The sequence below is a fragment of the Triticum aestivum genome, chromosome 1D (genome assembly GCF_018294505.1).
Source record: "Triticum aestivum cultivar Chinese Spring chromosome 1D, IWGSC CS RefSeq v2.1, whole genome shotgun sequence".
Taxonomy (NCBI): Eukaryota; Viridiplantae; Streptophyta; class Magnoliopsida; order Poales; family Poaceae; genus Triticum; species Triticum aestivum.
In genome coordinates this window covers 113593104-113619631 of record NC_057796.1, presented here as the reverse complement: position 1 = coordinate 113619631, position 26528 = coordinate 113593104, and the positions used below count along the sequence as shown (strand labels likewise).

The window sequence follows — 26528 nt, the reverse complement described above, 5'->3', positions numbered from 1 at the left end:
ATTCTCCTTCAAAAAGTATTCATTAAAATCCTTGATGAGAACTAAACACAAAACTCACAAAGGAAAAAAAAAGTTTTATGATGCTTTGAATAAAAACAATTCAGGAAGATACATCCCTGATTCTTGCATGTCTTGAAGTCGTCACATACTAATTTCACGAGCATTATTTCTGAAAATGTAGAAGCTGGTAGAGATTTGGCAAATAAATCAGTGAATTTTCACATGATTTAACTTGCAAGATGCTTATTTTCCTGTTTTTCTAGAGTTCATGGGGAAACAACTTAGTAGCAATATGCTTAGTGATATTGTTCTTGATATCCTATTTGCATATGTGCAACACAAGCACCAAATCCACATGACCGTTGTCTGTGGTTTGTTATTCTGCAAAGCCATACACATTCTTCAGAAGCCTCATATAATGGGTTTTCTCATATTGATTGGTGAATGTTGCCGCAAGAGTATGTTTGGAAAAATTTTATGACATGGCAGTTTCACCATGTAGGAACCAAAAGTCGTTTTGCGATCTGGCATTATGTGAATCAGATAAATAGTCAACACATGTGTATCCAATCATATTAGAATCATGCTTTCTCACCAAATAGAAAGTAGTCCAAGATCCTTTGTTCCTTGGAGATATCGAAAGATATTCTTGAAACATGAACGTTGGCATTTGTTGGGAGCCGCACTATGTGTAGCAAGTAGATCCCATCTCGTGTGAGGTAATGCTACCACCTAGAACTAGAAGTGCACCTCGATGGAGGTAATTTGTCCCTCTCCTTTCTGACTCCTCCTCGCTCCTCGCTCCTCGTTCCTCGTTCTATTGTACTAACGGGGAGTAGAGCGATCCATCAGAGCCTGGGTTCCTCTTTTTCGTGTCGAGCCCTAACATACTTGAATTGTTTCAGTCTCTCACTTTCTCCGGGACCTCTCCGAATATTTCTCCGCCAACCCTTCTAGTTTGTTGGGATGTGGGGCTCTAACACCACTTAAACTAACGCCGCCGACCAGGCCATAGGCAGGTAGCCACCAATCCTTCCTCCTTCCTCCTTCCTCTTGCATCCTCTATTTGTTCAAAAAAAAATCCTGATTTTGTATTGGATGAGTACTTGCTGTATACTGTATTTGATATTGCGACAATAGAACGATGATTATTTCTAGATGACTACTTGCTGCATGATTTTTCTAGTGCATGTTCAAGTTTACATGTGAAAGGATTTTGCTTGATAGGTGTTTGTGATAAACTGATAATGCTTGTAGGGGCAAATTTTTAGAAATTGTAGTTTGAATTTTTTTTCCCGATGAGCAAATGTTTTGGTTTAAACATGTTAGCAATCATGCAATGATTGACGATATATGAAAAGGAAAAGATTAAGTTTATTTATCTGCACCGACTTGACCTGAAATCAAAGCTTTGTCTTGGTTATACTGGCCGAAATTGGTTAACACATTAGTACTAGTGTCATTGTTGGCATGATAGATGTCCCAAATCTTGTTTATGATTGGGAATATAGTGGTACTGTTACGCTGTGTTGTTGATTTTAACAATCAGACCTAAATTATTTTGCCATTTAAAGTGATTGTTTCTCCTTTTGCATGTAGACTGATTGATCTTCAGGTTCCACCTTTCGTGTTATGCCATGATAGATGTACAACTAACTAATGATTTGATGTGATGCTCCATATTCATTTTACACTTACTAAAAATCTAATTCTACCCCTTTGGAACTTGAGTTGGAACAGGGCATCAACATTGTCAATTGGAGGGGCTTGGAGCTGCTTCGGCATCCACAGTAGAGCAAACAAGAAGGTAATCTGCTGTTCCTAGCTTCTATACATATACATTTTTGTGAATTAAAAAATAGTAAAACTCATCACCGTATTGGCTCCTTCCCAAAATGCCGAATTTATGTATCCGTATTGGCCTGATACTGATACATGTATCCGTCGGTGAATTTTAGGAGCCAGGTGTTGATTGGAGATGAATGCCCCTGACCGCTATGAGCGCTTCGTCGTGCCTGAGGGCACAAAGAAGTGAGTCTACTCTAACAACACACTTTCTCCGACATTTTTCTAGAAAATGCTTCAATTGTGTTTTGTCAGGTATAGACTTTTTTGTGAAAAAGAAGAAGCAGTGGGATACAACTTCCTTAAAATAATTAAAGATTTAAATTCTGTCATTAATAGCCATTTTGCGCCTGTTCATGTGATCTTTTTGGCATGTAGTTATGAAAATCTGATGCTTTAAACCTTTTTTACTTTCATTACAATTAAGGCTTGTAGTAGTCTCTACCTGCTGCTCTGTGACTCAAAGATTATGGACGTAATCCTTACTGTTATGTATTTATGTAATGCAGGGTGTCCTTCGAGAAGGATACAAAGATCATGAATGCTGCATCTTTCACAATTGAACGTGAGGACCATACCATCGGCAACATCCTCCGCATGTAAGTGTAGATAAACTGTGTGCCTTTTTTTCCTCGGTTATGTTCATCAGTTCACACCTTATAATTTTCTTCTATATCTATGAGATTCTGCAGGCAGCTGCACAGGGACCCAAATGTTCACTTTGCTGGCTATAAGCTCCCTCACCCCCTTCAGTACAAGATCATTGTTAGGGTAGGGTGCATATTTATGTTTGTTCCGTTCCTTCATCGGATTAGAGTTTGCTTGGCCTCATGTTTTATTGTTTGGGCAGATCCATACTGCAAGCCAATCCTCCCCAACGCAGGCGTATACCCAAGCAATCAATGATCTAGACAAGGAGCTCGAGAACCTGAAGCAAGCTTTTGAGGTATGTTTCTTGTCCATAGTTCAATAGTAGCTACTCCTTGTAGCCAATATGGCATTGAAGTGCGGGCCTGTATAAAAGCTAGCCTTATGCTATTAAATTTTCATTTTCATAGCCACTTCTTTGATAGCTTGATTTGAGATTTGTGGATTGAGTTGGTTTACGTTGATTTTTACACAACAAAGTTGATGAAGTGAGTGTATTTTATTTTTCATGCTGTTGTGCTGAGATAACTGTGATGTATGCTGCCATCTAATGCTTGTTTTAATGTTTGCTACAGGCCAATACATTTGAGTAGAGTTAGTACAACGTAATTTGTTTTATTGTACTGTCATGGGAAAAATGTCCAAGCAAATATGCTGCTTTTAGTTCTGTACTTTCTCTTGTCAAATGAGTAGTCTTGGAAGCAAAACACAAATTAAGTAGTGCAAACATCTCTCAACCAACCACTCCTTGGAAAAAGAAAACTAAATATAGCTAAATGCCATTCTTATTTCATAGATACTGTTAATTTTAAAATCCATGACAAGTCACTATTGATCTTCAATGATTTTTGGCGCTGATTAACTGTTTACTGTCTCTTCCCAGACATGGAACAACCATTCAGAAATAAGTACTCATGTTTTGGGCAAATAATGTTCCTTTACACTAAGCTTCCTACAACATCGTGCTGTTTTCATGTGCATTGCTCTTTAGGCCGCCAGTTGACTTGCTACTTACAGTGCCACTAAGCGTAAAGTTAACCTGTCGGAAAGGCACCTCATTTTTTTTTTCAAAACGGAGGCATAAGATTCGCCTCATCCATTAAATAGGAGAGAAAAGAGTTTAGAGTTTTACAAGACACCCCACAAAACGGCATGATAATTACTCACACAAAATAACATTCCCTAGTTTCTTGGCGCCAGCAGTGATCCATAATTTGGCCTCCTCGATAATGAGTGTAAGTACAATAGGCGGTGGCGCATATTTTTGGCGGAAAACCCTAGCATTCCGCTCGTTTCAAACGGTCCATGAGATAAGCATGGTGAGGGATGCCATGGCATGCCAGTTTGGAGTGTGGTTGTCGGTCTGTTTGTCCCACCACTGATTGACGGATTCATGAAGATGCCACTCGGAGGTGTTGACGTGAGGCAAACCAAGCTTGTCGATGATTGCTCTCCAAAGCCTAATTGTGTATCGACACTTGAAGAAGGGATGGGGTCCCGTTTCTTGCTCTCTCTTGCATAGCGGCCATAGGCCACAATTTGCCCAACCGTGCCACTCCGGCTGATCGACAGTCCAAATTCGATCTTGCAGGGCTAGCCAAGCAAAAAAAATCGCCTTGGGGGGGGGGGGGTGTCAGGACCCCGATTCTAAGTCACACCGATCTAGCCTGTAACACCTCATATCACTTTGCGGCCTCACGCACGGTATTCCCACGGGTGTCGCCTTACCATGGCCCAGGACCGTTTGCGTCTTTTGGCTCACGTATATGATTGTGTCGCTAGCATCCATATGACAGAGAACCCGGGCCGACATGACTAGTCGTGAACCCAAAGTGGCACTAACTTACGGGGACATGCATACATGAATCAACATCGAGCATGTCGGTCAGCAGCGTGCGAATCCGGGCTGTAGCACTGGGCTAACAGGACTCCGGTGAACCGGGCTGTAGCAGGCTAGGCAGGACTCTGGATGTCACCGTGTGACATTTCCCCGAAGGGACAGACACAGGAACGAAGTGAATCACATGCCGGCCAGTCAAGTGTTCCGGAGCAGTAGTGCTGGGCTAGCAGGACTCCGGTGAACCGGGCTGTAGCGGACTACTATGGCTCATGGAAGCACAAGACTACATTTCCCCATAAGAGAGGCTACCAAGGATAAACAACTAGGTTGTCGGATCCCACACATACCAAGCATTTCAATCATACACACAATATGCTCGATATGTGCAAATACAACATGGCATCACAACAAGACTCTACGACTCAGAGTATTTATTCATTAGGCTTCGAAGAGCGAGATATTACAAACATGGGTCTCATGACCCAACATTCAGAGCATACAAGTCAAAGCACATGCGGAAGCTTAACATGTCTGAGTACAGACATCTATAAATGAAAAAGGCTGAGAAGCCTGACTATCTACAAGATCCTGCCGAGGGCACAAGATCGTAGCTGAGGTATCAAGCTAAACATCGAAGTCCACACGGAACTACTAGCGAGACTGACGTCTCTCTGCAAAACATAAAATAAGCAAACGTGAGTACAAATGTACCCAGCAAGACTTACATCAGAACTATCTACATATGCATCGGTATCAACAAAGGGGGTGGTGGGGTTTAACTGCAGCAAGCCAGCTTTGACTCAGTGGCTATGCTGATCTACGACTGCAAGCAACTCTTTTGAGGTGGCGCACACGAGTCCACATATCACCATATCAATACACCACTATGGATCCGCTCCCGTCTCCCTACGAGAACGCCATCCATAGCACTCACGCTTATCTTGCGCATTTTAGAGTATCCACTTTCACTTGTCTATGAACTGTTATAGGCAACCCAGAAGTCCTTTACCGCGGACACGGCTATTCGAATAGATCATATTAACCCTGCAGGGGTGTACTTCGTCACACACGCTCTCGCCACTTACCACCATGTACACGTCGTGTACCTCGGCAACCTTCAAGCGGAAGCCTGGCGAGGCAGTCGGCCACGACCTGACTAACCACACAAGTCTCTCGTCCAGGTTTATCGCCTATTCGGGTTCCATCCGCAAGGAGATCCGGCCGGGGTGTCGCTCACGGCCCCAAACGATGTGTGCAGGGTTCCCAAGCCCACCTCGACGGATGGATCTACGCTTGGTACACCGTGCCACGGTGCCTAGTCTGTCCCAAGCCCACCTGTACCGGGTACCACTTGGTAGACTACTAACACTACCTACAAACACCAGAAACTAGTTGCAACTCCTGGACAGAGATCAGGTTGATTAATAAGTCGAGAGAGCTTGGAGCGCCCGGAGCCCAATGTGTGGTAGTAACTGTTCATGGATCACAAACACAGAACTCAGTTCCTGAGGACGGTTTCAATGAGACAACCCACCATTTACTCCTACATGGCCTCTCACTGCTACCTTTACCAAATCGTGTTCACACACTTAGCTCTCACACAGTAGGACATGTTCACAACTTTCCAATTCATTCCCGATGAATTAGACCTGACACAACTCTAAGCAATAGCAGGCATGACAAACAAGCATGAATGAGTAGGCACATCAGGGCTCAAACAACTCCTACTCATGCTAGTGGGTTTCATCTATTTACTGTGGCAATGACAGGTCATGCAGAGGATAAGGGGTTCAGCTACCGCAGCAAGTAACAGATGGATCGTTGTTGTCCTAATGCAGTAAAAGAGAGCAGGAGCGAGAGAGTGGGATTGTATCGGAATGAACAAGGGGGTTTTGCTTGCCTGGCACTTCTGAAGATAGTATAGCTCTTCATCGGTGTCATCGAACTCATCGTCGGAATACGTCTATCGAGAGGGACCGGCGATAGAGAGGAAACACAATCAATGCAATGCACAATATGATGCATGATCATGATATGGCAATATGAGTGTGTTGGGCTAATGCAACTACAACCAGATGGGTTTGAGCTATTTTGAACCAAAGATTCAAAGTTCAAACTCATTTGTGTTCTTAAATAGTGCTTTATCATGTTTTGCACTAAACAGCAAGTTAACTTGTTTAAACATGCATGAAACCAGTACAGATGGATAGATTGGATTTTTCTGATCATTTTTCATATATAACTTATTTCATTCTGAGTTACAGATTAATTTCTATGAATTTTTGAAGTTTGCAACATTTTCTGGAATTTCCTATATAAGAATAAACCAGTAAATAAGTTATTGCGTCAGCGTTGCGTCAGCAGTCAACGAAGACGGTTCAGGTCAAACCTGACCAGTGGGGTCCACACGTCAGTGATTAACTAACTAACCTAAATTAATTAGTGTTAAGCTAATACTAACCAGAAGCGTCGGGGGGGGGGGGGTGGCCCACGCGTCAGTGACACAGGGGAGGTCAAACCCCCTGGTCAGCGGGGTCAAACCCGCCGGACCTGGTCCACGGCTCGTCGCCGGCGACGACAGAGACGGCGGAGGGCTTCGGAAATCGCCCACAGGCGATGGTTTTGGGCGTGGGGAGGCTCTACGAAGAGCTGCTGCTCGCGCGCAGCTGATGGAGTAGACGGCGGGAGCTGGGGTGGCCGGAGACGACCGCGGCGAGGTCATCCGCGGCGGCCGGAGTTCGGACACGCGCGGGCTTGGTGTTCCGGTGCACGACAGGACCAGCTGGTGGTCGGGGTCGTCTCCTAGGAGCAACCCGAGCACGATGACGCGCCCAGGCGCAAACTACGGCGTCTGTAGCCACGACGGCGACATGGCCGGCGGGCGGGAACGAGCTCGAGGAGGAGGGGAAAAGGCGGCGGAGCTCACAGTGGATCGAACGGAGGGGTCGGCGAGCTCGGGGAAGGATTGGACGGCGTTGGAGCCACGGCGGCGATCGTCGGACCCGAGGATGAAGATGACGTCGATGGCGATGATGCAGGGCACTCAGCGTCTCGTGGCTTAACGGAGAGGTCGAGGGAGACTTGGCGGGGCTCTTGGCATGTCAGAGGGGTGAAGGGGAGGCTCAGTGCGCGGCAGCGGCGAGCGGCGGCGACGGTGGCGCTCGGGTTCGGGCGAGAGAGAGGGAGCAGAGGGGAGGAGGGCCTCGGGGAAGAGTGAGAGGGGTCGGGGGTGTGTGTCGACGTCCAGGGCGTCCAGAGCGTCGGGGGGGGGCGGCAAGCAGGAGGAGGCGTGGCGCCTCGCGCGCGCGTGCGCTGTCCCGCCTCTGCCTACTGGCAGAGGTTAGGGATGACTGGCACCAGGCCAGTGGGCTGGGCTGTCCACTGGGCCGGCCAGGTAAGCCCAGGTAAATCTCTCTCTCTTCTCCGTTTTCTATATTTCTGCAATTGTTTTGGCTTTATTAAAAATGCCAGAGCATTTCCAAAAATTCTGAAAATATTTGTGGGCACTGTTGAAATTATTCCCAACAGCCCTCAACTAGTTTCAGAATTACTAGAGCATTTAAAATATTTATAGGATTTAAATGCCCCAATTCAAATACAATATGAGTTAATTCAAAAATCCAGACATGACCTAGAAATATGTTTATCATTTTTGGCAGAGGTTTTTACCTTTATCAGAAACGATGAACATTTCCAAAGGCATTTTGGGATCATTGAAAATATTTCATTGTGATCCTAGTTGGATTTCATTTGGTGCTAGGGTTTGAACATCCCCATTTCAAGTTTAGGCAAAATTTAAACATGATGCACACATGAAGCTAGCCTAGTGCATTGCCAGGAGCTAGGGATGTGACAACTCACCCCCACTAAACAAAAATCTCGTCCCGAGATTCAAGCGTAGGGTAAGATGAAAGGGGAGCGCAAAGTAACATAATCTTCATGATCCAATTGTTCTTCTCGAAGATGTTGATTCATTGCATCATCTTGATCTTGACATCTTTTCTTTCGAGAGCTTCATCCAACTATGATGACGGAAGAGAGGGAAACTCTACAGGATTGATCTTCTCGAAGATCGAGCTATACAAGATCAACTCGCGGAATGAGATGTTGAAACATCTCGAGTTGAGACACAAAACACATCGAGAGGGATGGAAGAACAAACGATGAGATTTAATTTGGTGGGCAACAATCCCACGCTTAGATAATATGGTGCATGGGTTCCAAAGCAGCGAGGAGTTAATTGCCATGACTCCATAATGGGGCACCTTAGGAAAGGTGACTCGTAGAATTATTCCCTTAAGTGGCAAAAAGAATTACTTTTGATACAAAGATCGTTGAAACTCTTTATACCAGCCTAAGGCAATCACAAAGGATCGTGTGAACGAATTCGAAAGAATGGCATACTCATACTAGAAGGAATGATGTGGACTACCTTGTTGAAGACAACACCATGGATGATTTTGCTTATCATCGGGGATGGATGGGACCCATAGTAGGACCACTTTTGAAGATGATCCTAAACAGTAATTACTGAGAAGGGCAGCCCATGGAAAATTGGCACGATGGGGTGCAAGCTGGGAACAAAATGCAACCGTTGGGAATGTTCCAACCATCATATCTGCCTGAGATTCAGATCCGATTGGTGATAGGATACTTCAGACTCAGCATGTCTGGAAGGAAAGTTTGCAACACAATTCGACGAGATGGCGTTGCGAGATTCTCGAGGAATGAACTAAGATAGCAAGCTCCAAAACATGAGCTGGTTCTGCTAAAACACATGTGAACACGCTGTCCCAGACAAGCATGACCACATAGTAGTCTTATGATAAAACACTACCGAGTTCAGGTGGGGAACCATCATCTAGGGTAACGAAGTCTTGTGCATGACCTAGGATTTGCACAACAACTCCTTTTCCTTGAACAAATCAATCAGTGGCTTGGTGTGCTAGGGAATACATATGGAGTGGAGGTAATTAATCTACCAAACCATAGAATATATTCGCACATGCATAACTGACTTGGGATGGTACCAGAGGAAACAAAAACAATCTTTCTCGAACTCACGGCGACAACTTGCACCAAATGCACATGAATTCGAGGAAGTTACTACTTTCATCCAAACATATACTTCATGAACAGAGCATGAAGAAAATGCTTACACAATTTCCCAACACTAGCTGGATGTTCAACACGAATCATGGAGGAGACAAAATGCTGCTGATGGGCTCAACAACAACTCATCGGAATTTCCATATCACTGGACTTCCACCATCATGTGAACATGATGATAGCATTGGTCAGACCAAAAGATGTAATGGTGTATGCTCGAGGAATCAACCACGAGTAAGACAACATTACGAACATCGTTGGTTCTGATTTGATTTGATGATAGCCCATACTCAAATCAAAGATTGGTAAGATAATAGATCCAACAACTGAACACGAGGACCAATCGATGGAGATATCATCTTTCTTCAACACACAGACACACAAAAAAGATATCTCTTAAAATGAACTAAGCCAGGCAAGCTTTTATCTCCCAACTCTCCAAGTTGTTTGGCTTAACCAACTAGCTCAGGGGTATCCAACACGGATTCTTGGAGAAGGGGTGGTTTACAAGAAACCCACTTGATCACGAACTCAACATAGCGGTCAGGTGACAACCTGGTAATACTTCCGAGAAGATATTCGGAAAATCACGTACCACCGATATGTTGCTAAGCTCGAGAACAATCTTGCTTTTCAGGGCAAGACGATATGACCAAGAGAGTGATGGATTGACACAATCCTATCTCTTTAATCGAGGAGTGCACCAGGGAAAATGGACTAGGTCGCACGATAAATCTTAGGATGACGATTCAATAACCGGCATACTAAGGATGAAAGTATTGTCCATTAACTACCAAGCAACGGAGTTGCTAGGAGTATTGATTTCACACATCACGATTCACTTGTCGGTATTCCGGTTGTGACAACACGGGACCGAGGAATGAATAATGATGGCGAGTAGTATCACTTAATCAAGAATTCATAAGAGGTGGTGCAATTCTCATGACACTCTTGACATAAAGATGGTAACACTCCAAGGTAGAGCAGAACAAAAACTGGATTAGCATTTTGATCTGTGGAATACAACTACTTTGACCCAATCCTAGATATGGACGAGGTACCGGAGTTTGTTCCTCCTAGTCATTCTGAAATAGAATGGCTTGACAAACCACAAGAGTAATAGGCATCGATGAACACGAGGGTACGACTACTCCTGACTATCAATTGATAGACGAGGGCCAGAAAATAACTAAAGAGGGACAACCCAAAGGAACATATGTTTTTCTGAGTTGTGGATGCATGGATTAGTATGTCGAACAAATTCAACATATTTCTTCCGGATAACCCATGCAGAGGAGGAAGGACTGGCAGAGTCACAATATGAATGGAGTACTCCTCAAGAGCACTCTAGTTGTGATCTTTCGGTTCCGCGAGGAACTTCTTCCATAAGCAGTTCATGATATTTGGAAGAAGGATATACCATGAACCTCGAGGACTATCGCAAAGGTTACTAATATCCTAAAGGAACGAGCAAACACTATCAACAGGAGGTAAGTGGAGTGAATCTCGAGTTCAGAAACCCGGGAATAGAATGCCTACTAACTAATAACATCACGGGACGCTTTCGAGAAAGGTGGCCAAAATCATCACACTGGGGATGCAAGCATTGCTAGATTACTGGGTGACTCCCTAAGACACCTAGGGTCATAATAATAGCTCCAACATATATGTCGAGGCAATAGAGTACCTCAACTCACCGATTAGTGTGGTTGAACTGGCCCAAAGTGACATCGGGAACGGAAAGAAGGGATTTGCAAATGCATCAGACTATTTAGCAACCTCGGATGACTCGGACAGCATAACGGCTGTAAATGCTCAAAATGATTTGAGACATCCTGCAAAATGGTGGCATGACCACTCAACATCACAATATCAAGGTTCTGAGGCCATCTATGAACATACGGAAGTAGTAGAACTGAACTGAGGGTTGGAACCAACAATCGAAAGAGTCTACGGATTAGTAACACGTGATCCTGGTAGAAAGAAGAGAAAGCCTAGTTCTTAATCCCCGTAGAAAAGAAGAGGGTGACTCAGATCAGAAGGACATAAGGTTAAGGAGTAAAAAGCGCCTTACGTTCCCTTCCACAATCAATTCCCTTACATAACTAAAGCATTTCTAGACACGACTTCGACCAGTTTGGCTTGGTAATCCTACAGGCAGTCAGGCCTTGATACCAACGCTGTCAGGACCCCGATTCTAAGTCACACCGATCTAGCCTGTAACACCTCATATCACTTTGTGGCCTCACGCACGGTATTCCCACGGGTGTCGCCTTACCATGGCCCGGGACCGTTTGCGTCTTTTGGCTCACGTATATGATTGTGTCGCTAGCATCCATATGACAGAAGCGTCGGGGGGGGTGGCCCACGCGTCAGTGACACAGGGGAGGTCAAACCCCCTGGTCAGCGGGGTCAAACCCGCCGGACCTGGTCCACGGCTCGTCGCCGGCGACGACAGAGACGGCGGAGGGCTTCGGAAATCGCCCACAGGCGATGGTTTTGGGCGTGGGGAGGCTCTACGAAGAGCTGCTGCTCGCGCGCAGCTGATGGAGTAGACGGCGGGAGCTGGGGTGGCCGGAGACGACCGCGGCGAGGTCATCCGCGGCGGCCGGAGTTCGGACACGCGCGGGCTTGGTGTTCCGGTGCACGACAGGACCAGCTGGTGGTCGGGGTCGTCTCCTAGGAGCAACCCGAGCACGATGACGCGCCCAGGCGCAAACTACGGCGTCTGTAGCCACGACGGCGACATGGCCGGCGGGCGGGAACGAGCTCGAGGAGGAGGGGAAAAGGCGGCGGAGCTCACAGTGGATCGAACGGAGGGGTCGGCGAGCTCGGGGAAGGCTTGGACGGCGTTGGAGCCACGGCGGCGATCGTCGGACCCGAGGATGAAGATGACGTCGATGGCGATGATGCAGGGCACTCAGCGTCTCGTGGCTTAACGGAGAGGTCGAGGGAGACTTGGCGGGGCTCTTGGCATGTCAGAGGGGTGAAGGGGAGGCTCAGTGCGCGGCAGCGGCGAGCGGCGGCGACGGTGGCGCTCGGGTTCGGGCGAGAGAGAGGGAGCAGAGGGGAGGAGGGCCTCGGGGAAGAGTGAGAGGGGTCGGGGGTGTGTGTCGACGTCCAGGGCGTCCAGAGCGTCGGGGGGGGCGGCGAGCAGGAGGAGGCGTGGCGCCTCGCGCGCGCGTGCGCTGTCCCGCCTCTGCCTACTGGCAGAGGTTAGGGATGACTGGCACCAGGCCAGTGGGCTGGGCTGTCCACTGGGCCGGCCAGGTAAGCCCAGGTAAATCTCTATATTTCTGCAATTGTTTTGGCTTTATTAAAAATGCCAGAGCATTTCCAAAAATTCTGAAAATATTTGTGGGCACTGTTGAAATTATTCCCAACAGCCCTCAACTAGTTTCAGAATTACTAGAGCATTTAAAATATTTATAGGATTTAAATGCCCCAATTCAAATACAATATGAGTTAATTCAAAAATCCAGACATGACCTAGAAATATGTTTATCATTTTTGGCAGAGGTTTTTACCTTTATCAGAAACGATGAACATTTCCAAAGGCATTTTGGGATCATTGAAAATATTTCATTGTGATCCTAGTTGGATTTCATTTGGTGCTAGGGTTTGAACATCCCCATTTCAAGTTTAGGCAAAATTTAAACATGATGCACACATGAAGCTAGCCTAGTGCATTGCCAGGAGCTAGGGATGTGACAACTCACCCCCACTAAACAAAAATCTCGTCCCGAGATTCAAGCGTAGGGTAAGATGAAAGGGGAGCGCAAAGTAACATAATCTTCATGATCCAATTGTTCTTCTCGAAGATGTTGATTCATTGCATCATCTTGATCTTGACATCTTTTCTTTCGAGAGCTTCATCCAACTATGATGACGGAAGAGAGGGAAACTCTACAGGATTGATCTTCTCGAAGATCGAGCTATACAAGATCAACTCGCGGAATGAGATGTTGAAACATCTCGAGTTGAGACACAAAACACATCGAGAGGGATGGAAGAACAAACAATGAGGTTTAATTTGGTGGGCAACAATCCCACGCTTAGATAATATGGTGCATGGGTTCCAAAGCAGCGAGGAGTTAATTGCCATGACTCCATAATGGGGCACCTTAGAAAAGGTGACTCGTAGAATTATTCCCTTAAGTGGCAAAAAGAATTACTTTTGATACAAAGATCGTTGAAACTCTTTATACCAGCCTAAGGCAATCACAAAGGATCGTGTGAACGAATTCGAAAGAATGGCATACTCATACTAGAAGGAATGATGTGGACTACCTTGTTGAAGACAACACCATGGATGATTTTGCTTATCATCGGGGATGGATGGGACCCATAGTAGGACCACTTTTGAAGATGATCCTAAACAGTAATTACTGAGAAGGGCAGCCCATGGAAAATTGGCACGATGGGGTGCAAGCTGGGAACAAAATGCAACCGTTGGGAATGTTCCAACCATCATATCTGCCTGAGATTCAGATCCGATTGGTGATAGGATACTTCAGACTCAGCATGTCTGGAAGGAAAGTTTGCAACACAATTCGACGAGATGGCGTTGCGAGATTCTCGAGGAATGAACTAAGATAGCAAGCTCCAAAACATGAGCTGGTTCTGCTAAAACACATGTGAACACGCTGTCCCAGACAAGCATGACCACATAGTAGTCTTATGATAAAACACTACCGAGTTCAGGTGGGGAACCATCATCTAGGGTAACGAAGTCTTGTGCATGACCTAGGATTTGCACAACAACTCCTTTTCCTTGAACAAATCAATCAGTGGCTTGGTGTGCTAGGGAATACATATGGAGTGGAGGTAATTAATCTACCAAACCATAGAATATATTCGCACATGCATAACTGACTTGGGATGGTACCAGAGGAAACAAAAACAATCTTTCTCGAACTCACAGCGACAACTTGCACCAAATGCACATGAATTCGAGGAAGTTACTACTTTCATCCAAACATATACTTCATGAACAGAGCATGAAGAAAATGCTTACACAATTTCCCAACACTAGCTGGATGTTCAACACGAATCATGGAGGAGACAAAATGCTGCTGATGGGCTCAACAGCAACTCATCGGAATTTCCATATCACTGGACTTCCACCATCATGTGAACATGATGATAGCATTGGTCAGACCAAAAGATGTAATGGTGTATGCTCGAGGAATCAACCACGAGTAAGACAACATTACAAACATCGTTGGTTCTGATTTGATTTGATGATAGCCCATACTCAAATCAAAGATTGGTAAGATAATAGATCCAACAACTGAGCTAGGGATGTGACAGGGGGGTGCCCAAGCCTTCCAAATCATGCGGTCCATGGGGGAGAGAGTCAAGCCAAGGAATTGCGCCTTGTATGCGGTGGCCGTCGTGTAGATCCCATCATTCGCGTGCTTCCAAATAATCTCATCCTCGGTTTGCTCATCAAGGTGGAAGTCATGCACCAGCATCCACAAGGGGTAAAATTCGCGAATGTGGCCAGCGGTGACATCGGTATTGGGGTTGATTTTCAGAATCCACGCATCCCCCTTGAGGGCCTCACGCACCTTCCAATTCTTTCTTCTCGATGCCGCGTAGATTAACGGTGCTATGTCCTTGGGCTTGCGTCCGAGGAGCCAAGGGAATCCCAGAACGTTGTTTTGGCACCATCCCCAACATTGATAGTTGTAGAGGCATAGAAGAACTCGAGGTCCTCGTCGGTGCAAGGGTTGCCAAACCCCACCCAAAGTTTTCAGGGCTCCTTCCATTCATACCAAAGCCATCGAAGGCGCAAAGCACGCGCAAACTTGTCAGTATTGAGAACCCCTAGGCCACCATACTCCTTTGGTCTACAAACCGTTTTCCAATTGACTCCAGTTGTCTTGTCCGTGCCGGACCATAGGAAAGCCCTCTCCAATTTGTTTAAGCTGTTTAGAGTGCTTGGCGGCACGATGAGAGGCGTGATTGAGTAAACCGCTTGGGAGGAGATGACCGACTTGACGAGCGTTGTGCGCCTGATAGTGGTGATGTTTTGGCCGTCCCAAGTGACCAATTTTCCAGCCGCCTTGTCCTCAAGGTATTGAAGTCCACCTTCCTTAGCTGCCGAACAGATAGTGGCAAGCCAAGATACTTCACCGGGAAGGTGGCGCAAGTTAGTATCATCTTTAGCTTCCCAGGTTGCTTCACCTTTTCTGAATTAGTGTTTTGCTAAATAGAGGCAAATTTTGTCTGTTTGCGTGCGATGGCACTACCTTCCTGTTTGTTTTTAATGCTGACATAACACAAGGGATAAAACATATAATGGAAACTTTCTTAAATTACTGTTAGCTTTATAGAACCGTGTCATTCTGAAGGCTTTGAATCTGGAAAAATGTCTGTCTTGAGGTCTTTAATAGTTTCTGACTTGGCCATTCCTTTTTCGATCCAAACAGTGGTGTCTTTTGGGGAAGATTTTTCTTTTAGAAAATGTGATGGCTGCTAAATAAGGGCAACAATGCCTAGTGTATTTATTTGGTAGTGATGATTGATAACTTCTTGTTGATTAGGAGACACTAAGGATAGTAGAGTACATGTGATTTGCTCCTTTTATTTGTATCTTCAGCCTAGTTTGCATCGTTACTAGACTATATATGTTTCCACTGCCAAGCAAAACTTTAGATTTTAAATCTCTCTTATCTCACTTGTCAACCATTTCAAGATAGAAGTAATGGCCCACATATAATTGAACTGCCTATAGAAGGACTGCGTAATTCAATTGCACAGGGTGCTCTGCCGCCGTACTCCATTCCCAGTGCACCTTCTCTTTTTCAGGGGATAGAACTTTCAAATGATATGGCATGTCTCCATATTCGTTAGATTGAATGTATGGATTTGGGTTTAGAAATTCCTTATGTTGCTAACAACAGGAGCTAAGAAGATGTTAGTTAAAATATGATGTTTTGCCTAACATCTCTCGGGTTTCTTGTTAGTTATAGTACGACTACCAGTGCCTGTACAGTGTCAGCCATCCTCCAAATTGATCTGGATATGGTTGTTCCAGCTGAATTAATTGCTGCGGATGCATATGAAGACATGACAAGATATGCCACTGACATTTTGAGATTTCTGTTTACAGGACGAGAAGACGCGATTCGAAAGGATGAAGCAGGGCTACTAGGCCGCTGGTGTTGGATGCTAATTAACGTGAAATCCTTGCTAGTTTATATCTGATGTCTGAACTGCGGTAGGAAAAAGAAAATACTCAAGGATTGTCGATGAGTCTGAACTCGTAGAGCGTCTGCATGTGCGACCGGGATTGCGTATGATTGTATGGTTGTTAAATATGCGTTGGCACTTGATACGCCTGCTAGTTGAATTGCTCGCTCTTGTGAGGTTGGATAGAAGGTATGGACCGAGTTTGAAGCTAGCCCTTGGATCATTTTGTACTGCATGAATTTTATGCCGATGTATTGTAACAAACTTAAACAGACTGTTCGTCTCGTGGTCGGACTTTGTTTGCCCAGCGACCCCAGCTGACCCAGCGCTGGCGTGAGCAAAGGCCGCCGGGGCGAAGATCTTATCTGCTTGGCCTGGATCACGAAGGCGACACAATTTTTTTTGAACTGAAGGCGACACAATTTTGATCTCGGCTGCTGGTGAAGCAACGCTCGTTAAGACATCCCGCGCGGTTTATGGAGCATAGATGGAATCGTGGAAGCAACCTATCATCTTGTTCCCCGCAATCTCTTTTCACCTCCACAAGAAGAAACGCCCCTTCTCCCGTCGGCGCCGCCGCCGGTCTGCCCCATCTTCAATGGCCTCTTGGACATGAAGGCGCGTTCGATCTTGGCCCTTTGTTGGCGGGAGGGACCCGTTCTCGTTCTTGTTAGGTTTAGTGTCGGGTTGTGTGCCGGCAACGATGTCTCTTAGTAGGAGTAATATCTCCCACGTTCTATGTCCGTCCTGATGGTCCGTCTAGCATCATCCGAGGGCTTGTGGAGGTGTGTCTTCGTCGGATCTTATGGGATTCGACCGGTGCTGGTCTTCGGTGGATCTACTTGGATCCGGTCTTTGTTCATCTTCGTTTGATTCTTTTAGTCTACGACTTTCTTCATCGGCGATGGTTACTGCTCTGGTGCGTTGGTCCTATGGATCCTTAGCAACGACTGTTCGTCTCGTGGTCGGACTTTGTTTTTCCAGCAGACCCAACGCAGGCGTGAGCAACGGCCGCCGGGGCGAAGATCTCGTCTGCTTGTCCTGGATCACGATGGCGACACAGTTTTGATCTCGCCTGCTGGTGAAGCAACGCTCGTTAAGACATCCCGCGCGGTTTATGGAGCATAGATGGAATCGTGGAAGCAACTTATCATCTTGTTCCCCGCAATCTCTTTCCTCTCCCACAAGAAAAGCCCCTTCTCCTCCCGTCGGTGCTATCGCTGGTCTGTCCCATTTCCGATGGCCTCTTGGTCATGAAAGTGCGTAGAATCTCGGTCCTCTGCCGGCGGGAGGGACCCCGTTCTCGTTCTTGTTAGGTTTAGCGTCATATTTGGGGCTGTGTGCCGGTGGCGATGTCCCTTAGTAGGTGTAATGTCTCCCGCGTTCTATCCCCGTCCCGATGGTCCGTCTAGCATCATCGGAGGGCTTGTGGAGGTGTGTCTCCGTCAGATCTCGCGGGATTTGATCAGGTCTTCGGTGGATCTGTTTGGATCCGGTCTTCGTTCGTCTTCGTTTGGGTGTTTACAAATTTGATTCTTTTGATCTACGACTTTCTTCGTCGGCGATGGCTGCTCTGGTGGGCTGGTCTTATGAGGTCTTAGCATGACGACTTCCTGACTGTCTACTACAACAAGATTTGTCAGGCTCTAGTGAGTGAGGGGCGATGACAGCGGCAGGCCTTCGGCTTGCTCCTGTGCTTGTAGTCGCTGATAGGTGATCTACAGACATGGTTGTAATTTTTTTTACATCTGTTGTTCTTTATACTGTCATGATTGAATATGATTAGATTGGAAGTCTCTGGCAAAATAAAAACTTCTCATCTTGTTTTTCAAGAACTTCTCGTCTTGTTGGCACAAGATTTCTTTTACACTAGAACAATCAAACCAATAATTTGAAACAAACTTCAGTTGCACTGGAAAAAACACAGCATCCTTCCGAAAAAAAAGTTTTATAACATCGATCATGAAGATTACAAGTTATTTGCTACATTAAATAGTTGATATAATGCTTGATTTACATGAATAGTTCCCTAAAAAATATGTTACTCCCTTCTATTCAAATTAATTGACGCAGCCTCTATACAATGTAAAATGAATATTCTATAGAGGCTGCGTCCATCGAAAGATTACTAGTTCCGTAAACCCTTAGAGCATCTCCAGCCGTTGCCCTCCAGGGGGCTCGAAAAATCGCCGCCTGGGGACGACCCGGCGATAAAAATCGGCTTGGGGCCGATCGGGTTACCAGCCGCCGGCCCTAGGGTCGCCCCAGACGGTTTTTTTTAAAAGACATTCGGCTATAATTCGGCAAACGGGCATAAACTTCGGCGACTTAAACAGTTTTTACATAGCAAACTTAAAATTTACTGAAAAACAAAGGCCTAGACTACAGAAAGAACGCGCTGAGCGTGGCGAAGTCGCCGCCGTCGCCGCCATCGCCGTTGTCCTCATCATCCTTCTCCTCCTTGACGCGGCCGCCCATGCTGGACCCCTGCCCGGGGTCGCCCTGGCAGACCGGTGGCGGCGCGTCGTCGTCGAGAACGACGACGCCTCCCTCGTCACGGCCACGGCGCCAAGCGGCGAACTGCTCTAGGGCGCGACACTGGCACTCTAGTTCCGTCCACGCCTAGTCTTCGCGCGCCCACTTCAAGGCCGCCTCATCGGAGAGCCCCGACTCCGTCTTCACGGCGGCGAGTCCTGCCTCTGTCTTCACGGAGGCGAGCCCGGGCTCTGTCTTCGGCTTGACGAAGTAGGGAGGAGCCGAGGAGGAGGCGCGCCCGCCCTCGTTGATGACGATGCTGGCGCTGCGGGTGCGCCGGCCGAGCAGCGTCTCCGCAGGCTCGGCCTTGACGCTGAACATCGCCGGCGACCCGGAGGAGGAGGAGGAGGGGAGGAGGAGGAAGAAGAGGACGCCGTCCTCCTCGGCATCCATTGGCCGCCGCTCCGAGCCGGGGCGGCAGGGTACGTCAATGGCGGGTCGTTGCCGCCCTCGAGGTACCGGAGAATGGCGTGAAGCAAGCGGCCGGGGGCGCACCACCACAGGCGGCGCCCCTCGCTATTCTTGGTGCCCCGCACCACCGGCGCCCCGTTGGTGGAGGCCAGCCGCTGCGCCTGCCGGTGCTGGAAGTACGCCGCCCACGCCTCATGGTTGTTGGCGGCGTACTGCGGGAGGGCGCGTTGCTCCTCCGTCAGCGACGCCCGCACGCGGTCGACCTCGTCGGCGAAGTATTCGGCGCGCGCGTTGATGTCCGACAGCGGGGGAATGGGGACGCCACCGGCGCTGAGCCTCCACCCCCCGGCCCTGCATGCATGTCGGGAGGCGCCGGGATGTTGGCCTCGAACAACAAGTACGCTTCCCACTCGTGCAGCGAGCGACGACCGAAGCCGTTGGCCGCCGCCCCATTGCCGGGGAATCGCTCGCCCATCGTCGCGGCTGGGCTTGGGGAGAGAGGGGAGGAACGTCGGTGGTGACTGCGCACGGGGAGAGAGAGGTAGAGCACGGCGGCTGTGGGCGGCTGTGGCCAGAGGCGAGGGGGAGGCGTTGCTTTTATAGTGGTCGGGCGCCCTGTGTACGCGTGGCGGGAGGGGGGGCGTCGCCGCGCCGCCCGTGAGGAATCAATGGAAGGCTGACCGGCGGCAGCCTTGGCATTGATTCCCTGCGGGAAACCGAGGCGTTGTGAGGACGACGAGGCGAGTGCCGCTGACTCGGCGGGCCCTTTTTCCGCAGGTCGCCCGCGCCAAAATCGCTTGCCCCGGCCTGGGTCCGTCGGCGCCAGTTTCGGCCCAAACCGGCGAAAAACAGGCTCCTGGGGCGTGACTGGGCCGATTTTTGGGCGCCGGCGCGAAAAAATCGCTTGGAAGGGCCTGTTGGGGGCGCGGCTGGAGATGCTCTTATGGCGACATCATGCTTCATGAGTGTCAGAAGTGCTCTTTTTAACTAGTCTGGTCTGATTTTTAGAGGAAGATAAAAACTACTCCCTCTGTCCCGTAATGCAAGATGATTTTCGACACTAGTGTAGTGCTAAAAAATGTCTTATATTATGAGACGGAGGGAGTAGTTTGGATTTGAGGGTCCGTGATTGGGATGTCCTTAGATACTTTATACTCCCTCCGTTCCTAAATATAAGTCTTTTTGACATTTTAAATAGACTACAACATACAGATGTATGTAGACATATTTTAGAGTATATATTCACTCATTTTGCTCCGTATGTAGTCACTTGTTGGAATCTCTAAAAAAACTTATATTTAGGAACGGAGGGAGTATATGTTGCAGATTGACACGTGGGTCGCTTTCATCTATAAAAGAATTTCGTCGTTTCTATGCTTATATTTCCTGTCAGCTAAAGATCAGGCTTTTGCAAGCTTGTACCCTTGGATTAAAATCTCAGCAAATGTCGTGAAAACCACTAGAACTGATGCTTTGGATATCAGCACAAGAGAAACCAATGCTGAAGTTCAGAAGATAGCCGATTACAAATCTGAGGCAAATCAACAGTCTGACCATCATCTTGAAGAGCGTGACAAAGTTGCAACGCTGCTCGGCTGATTTGTAGCACGAAATGGACTATGGTTTCCCCAAACCAAAAGGATTTGATCATCATCGGCAACGCGACGCCAAAGATTTGTCATCAAAAACACACATGGAACCAACCTTGAAGGAAAAAGGTGGCGCTGAATACCCACTTCTCCTTGACCCGCGACTATATACATGGTGGACTTGGTGAAATCTTATATGTACATGTAGTTAGAGAATGACATGATCGCCATGGCCATGACACTCAGCTGCTCAGGTGTTTGGAGTCCTGGAACGGGACATGCTGGGTTTCATAAACCGGATGAATTCATCCAGCACCATCTTCCCGCCATTTACAGGGTCAAAGCTGCACCTGTAGAAACTAAACATGCCACACACACAAAAAAAAGACCGATGCAGTTAGTGAAAATCAAATCCCAGCATATGCAAGTACAAGATAATGCATTAGCTAACGAAGAATAAGTCATCAAGGCCCATCTATCGCCGCCACTTATGCTGCTGCGGAAATTATTTACCCACCAGCTAACCTAAATGAGATCCAGTACATAGTTAGATTTTTTTTTCCCAAAAAGGGGGCTGTCCTCCTTTTCGAAAAAATCTAACTACACGGTGCTATGTCAATTTATGATCATGAATGTCCAAGTAGAATGACTTCACGCGCATCATTTTGTATTAGAAGAAAACATCAAGGTGGCGTCAAATTGGTAGAAATTATATAGCTCTTAGCTTCTTTTTTCCTTGTAATCATGTCTTTTTAGAAATAAGCAATGCCACTAATAGAAAAAGAGGCATATGGAACGAATCTCATTTGGTTAACAGTGTTGGTGAAAATGCTAGTTTTCTTGTACTTCGTTAAACATTTTTTGTGAAAAAACAGAGTACCTGCCATCCAGACCGATCATCATCACAGTGGTTTGATCTCCAAATGCTGTAATATAGCGTGTGACTTCGGGTAAACGGAACTGAGCAAATGACCATTCTGAACTGAAATATTTGGGGAGAATCCCTGGAAAAATTCAATGTCAAGATAAGATGGGAGAGAGCAAAATATTGTCAGTTTCAATGCTGATTTTCTCTTTCACAAGCTATCATGCAGATGTACATGCCATGCGATTGTTCCCTGCTACTTCAAGGCCAACGTACAGTAATGTACCAAATATAACACAAATGGCTGCCTGCCAGATCATGTTGGGTACGACTAAAAATGCAGGACACCATGGACTCCACCTAAGCCTCGGACATTGAAATAGCATGGCGTGCCTTTGCTATGCTTATTTGTCATTATCCATATCTTAAATCGGAAATATTGACGTCTATGGATGCCATTACCAGTCCAAACAAATGGGATTATGGGAACACACAGCTAACACAACATATTACAAGAACACAAGCAAACTGCTAGGCTCCATTTTGATTGAAATGAAACAAGGAGAGCACTGTTCAAGAATCTGGTGAGCTAAGAACAGAACGGGATAGAAAATTGCAGGAAGTACTGTGCCTATCCTTATATAATCACATATAGTGACCGGCAAAACTCAAACAATAGTTTTACCAATTGGCACAACATTTTGATGGCACCGAGATCTTAGCAAATGAAAACAGATGTGCCACTTTACCAATTAGAATCTAGGATCATGCTAAGTTAGCACCAAAAGACAGATCGACTTTGCTATGAGGTAAATAAATGCATGATCCCAGTCTTGAAAGAATACTGAAAGTGCAAATTTATATATATTCACAAAAGGCTAGTGAAAATGATCAATTGAAAAAGTAATAATGCGTATTTTCAAAGTGGTTTAAATTTTGAGAGAATCTAATACTCCAGAAGATTGAAATCAAATCAACTAGAAAGGTTCACTAGAAGAAGCAGAGTATCCTCTCACCTTTCATGAAAGATAATGATGAGCTCGCATTGGACCCAACAGAACCAGATGAGTAACTACGATCCATTTGCCGACCAGCAATTGCAGATTTCCCATTACTTGCATCTTTCCCTCTAGGCCTCACTCTCAAACTGAAAATATGCATTGTGCCTTTGTCACTAGACACTGCCAACCACTGCAGGTTTGGTGATAGTGCAATGCTATATATCTCAGCTTTGTCCACTCCTCTGCGCACCTAAATATTAAGACAAGAAAAATCGTTAACTTCCCATTGCTGAAACATATAAAGTAAATAGATTATGCACAAAACGCAAGTCACAATTCAAGAGAACTCAAAAAGATGATACTGAACAAAGATTTCATCCTACATAGATGAAGCACTAAGAGAAACTAACGGAAAAAAGAAGAGTATTCCGCAGCCTCACCTCCTGCAGACAAGCGCCGTCCATCGTGTTGAATATTCTGATCAAAGTACCCCTAACACTGGCTGTTGCTAAGAGGAGCCCATCCACGGTGAGTGTCATGCATGAAATGTTGGAGTCATGAGCAGTGATGAACTTGGTCTCCTTCGACCCAAAATGCTCAACCCGAACAATTCCTTGGCGCATCCCAGGGCAGGCCATCACTGAAATGTCTGCATGATGCGAGAGGCAGCACAATCCTTTCGGGTTGGACGTGGTATCAATCAGATGGATGAGCTTCAGAGTCTTAAAACTGTAAACATATATCTCGTGCTCGAGAGCAACCACAAAATAGTCCTTGGACAATTTGACAGCTCGGATGTTGGACTTGAATGAGAAGTCACCAATGAGAAGGTTATGGCAATCATCCCAGATGGTGAGTTTGTTTTGTTGATACTGCTTGTCGGCTCCCTGACCCACAAGGCCAAATATGTTGGTGCGGAACAGCATCTCGACAATTCGAAACCCTCCGTCCTCCTGAATCCTCCTTAATTGCTCCTTGAATGGTTTGCAACTAAACATCCTGAGGCCATTGGCTGTGGCAGCACTGAAGCAACTATGGTCCTGGTTCCAATTAACCGAGAACAGGTCAACATCCTCGTCCTCGACGTCGCTGCCACCTGCGCCCTGTGACGGGGATACCTGCGATGTCATGATGACACCAGATTGTGCAGGTGCCCTTTTTCGGAATATCCCGGTTTAACACCTGCAGCAGGTGTTTGGTTCTCTCAGGACCTCAAAATAGATGGCAAGCATGAACTGAATTCTATCAGGAAAAACAAGCAAGAAAGCACTGCTAGGAATATTCTGTGGGTTGTCCCCCCCCCCCCCCCCCCCCTAACTAACTGAATTCCAAAGCGCAGCACAACGGTCGGCAGAGTATGTATGCTGTCATGGTTGCTATGCGTTGTGGAAAAAATTAAAACCCACGGTGGCGTCCCTCCCTCCCTTGGGATGAAATGCGCGAAATTTCGAAATCTATTTTTAGCTATGTAACCCGGTATTATGGGTGCCTAATTTCAGCGCCTCGCGGCAAAGGATCGAGCTTTTTCATGCCCCCCCTGACCCCCCGCTGGAGCGGAGCAGCCCTAAGAAATCCGCCGGGCCGCCGCGGAGCAGCCCGCGAAATCGGTCTCTAGCGCCAACCCAAGTCCGAAAAACGGCCGGTGACACAGCGGCTTCGCCTGGGACCTCTCCCCGGCCGGCGTGGAGCCCCCGAGTGGAGAGGTAACCCCGCGCGACGGCGCGAGAGAGGAATACCTGCCTGAGCGAGACAGCACAACGGGGCAGAGAGAGGGAGCGTGAGAGACAGAGAGAGAGGCTACCTGGAGGCTCCGACCACCGTGGAACGAGCGAGGGGAGAGGCAGGGCGTCGACGTCGGTGCGCGAGGCGGAGAAGAAATCGAACGAGGAAGCAACGACGGAGCCCTTAGTGGGTTGGATTGGGTCCTTTTCGGGCTTGGGTTCCGGGTTTCCGTTGAGTCTCGGATGCCTGCGGAGACGAGACGTGGAGGACACAGTTGGGTGCACCCACGACTCACGAGTGTCTCCTCCGTGTATGGACTACGGACGAGTCCTAGTGCGTGTAACCTCAACGCACACACAAGCTAGGCGTCCAAGGTCGAAGACTTCACATTACATGGTTCATCAGTCGTCACCCGATTGGCGGGCATCGTGAGCATAGCTTGGTGTTGTGAACAGTGCTGTCTTCGGGCCTTTGCCTCGGCGGAACAAATTTCTTTTTAAACCAGGAGTTCGTAGAAGCAGCGGCCGGGAAGTCGTCGATGCAGACCAAGAGACATCGTCGATGCAACAGCCTTCCAACTCCTCCACAAGCAGGCTGCCCCCGATCAGGATCTCCCCGTCATCGGTGGCGCCGCACGGTCTTTGTTCGGTGACGCGTCTTGGCGACAGGGGAGAGGGAGAGTAGATGGGACGACAACTAGGGTTCCGTTCGCCTCTAGTCTCGTGAAATCGTATGTTATCGACATACCCAATATGATCAATCTTTGGCTCCAACAACCCCTGAATGGATGGGTCGTCATGTTTGCTTGGGTGGATGTTGAGCCAATGTGTAAGTATTGATCATATCTAAATTGATATGGTTGGGTCGTCCTGATCGGTGTAAGATCATGTGGTTCACAATTCACCTTGATGACTCTTCTCAACGAATAAAATGCTAAGCATGAGGCCATTCAACGGGAAACTTGATGTTGACGATCCATGAACCCGTGCTCAGCGCCGTCGCCACGATCATGCGGTTGTGCCAGAGGTTCGACTCCCAAGGTGCACACCTTCATCCCAAGGAGAAGTATAGCGGTGGAGTGTTGAGACAACGACGTCGTTACATCTTTAGGTCATGGAGGAGCAGTGGAAACGGTGGTGACCGGAGGTGGATAAGATTAAAGTAATTTCTAATTGATGATCATAAAAAGTCTTTCGCTTTATATACAAAGCAACAACTGAGCAACATACAGAGGTAGCGTCCACACACCAGCCCCATGGAGACTCCCTCTGATTATACAAGGCCACTTCGTTTTTTGTGTCAAATTTTGACTTACAATTTTGGTCAACAAAATATGGATTATATGTCATAAAAAATATCATCGAAAAGTTCTTTGAAACTTGCATCAAAGACATACTTTTTTTGTCATATAACTCACTTTTTGTTGTAAGATTAATCGTCAAAGATAGATATAAAAGTATAAAATGGCCAAAGTTAGATATAAAAATATAAAATGGCCTTGTGTAAGTGAATGGTGGGAGTACCCGTCATGCAAGAGAAGCTAAAAACTGCAAAACAGGGACCCAAAAGAAACAAGGAATAAGCGAAGCTAACTTAAGCACAAGAACAAAGGGAGCTTGCTTGGGCCACATGAACCTCAGACTCGACACACCTCGCCAAACGGGACAACGCTCACTAGGGGATAATGATAGCATCAGTTTAAATGAGGAGAGGCAAAATAAATGAAGCCTCAAGGAGGAGAACGGCGTCCGTGGACGTCAGCA

At 46.9% G+C, this 26528-nt stretch overlaps 2 protein-coding genes across 2 annotated transcripts; one reads left to right on the top strand and one right to left on the bottom strand.

Moving 5' to 3' along the window:
* The first annotated feature begins 1729 nt into the window (after window positions 1–1729).
* Window positions 1730–16674, top strand: LOC123166456 (DNA-directed RNA polymerases II, IV and V subunit 11-like). Its single transcript, XM_044584261.1, has 6 exons — window positions 1730–1807; window positions 1959–2031; window positions 2355–2444; window positions 2538–2616; window positions 2696–2791; window positions 16563–16674. The coding sequence occupies exons 2-6, from the start codon at window positions 1979–1981 to the stop codon at window positions 16602–16604; spliced, it is 360 nt and encodes a 119-aa protein (XP_044440196.1). The 5' UTR covers window positions 1730–1807; window positions 1959–1978; the 3' UTR covers window positions 16605–16674.
* Window positions 16675–21033: 4359 nt separating this feature from the next.
* On the bottom strand, window positions 21034–25024 carry LOC123180645 (autophagy-related protein 18d). The gene is made up of 5 exons (XM_044592734.1): window positions 24845–25024; window positions 23484–24225; window positions 23059–23293; window positions 22058–22181; window positions 21034–21536 (listed from the first exon to the last, which is right to left on the bottom strand). Exons 2-5 carry the CDS (start codon window positions 24171–24173, stop codon window positions 21428–21430), a joined length of 1158 nt encoding a protein of 385 aa, XP_044448669.1. The 5' UTR covers window positions 24174–24225; window positions 24845–25024; the 3' UTR covers window positions 21034–21427.
* Between the last annotated feature and the right edge of the window lie 1504 nt (window positions 25025–26528).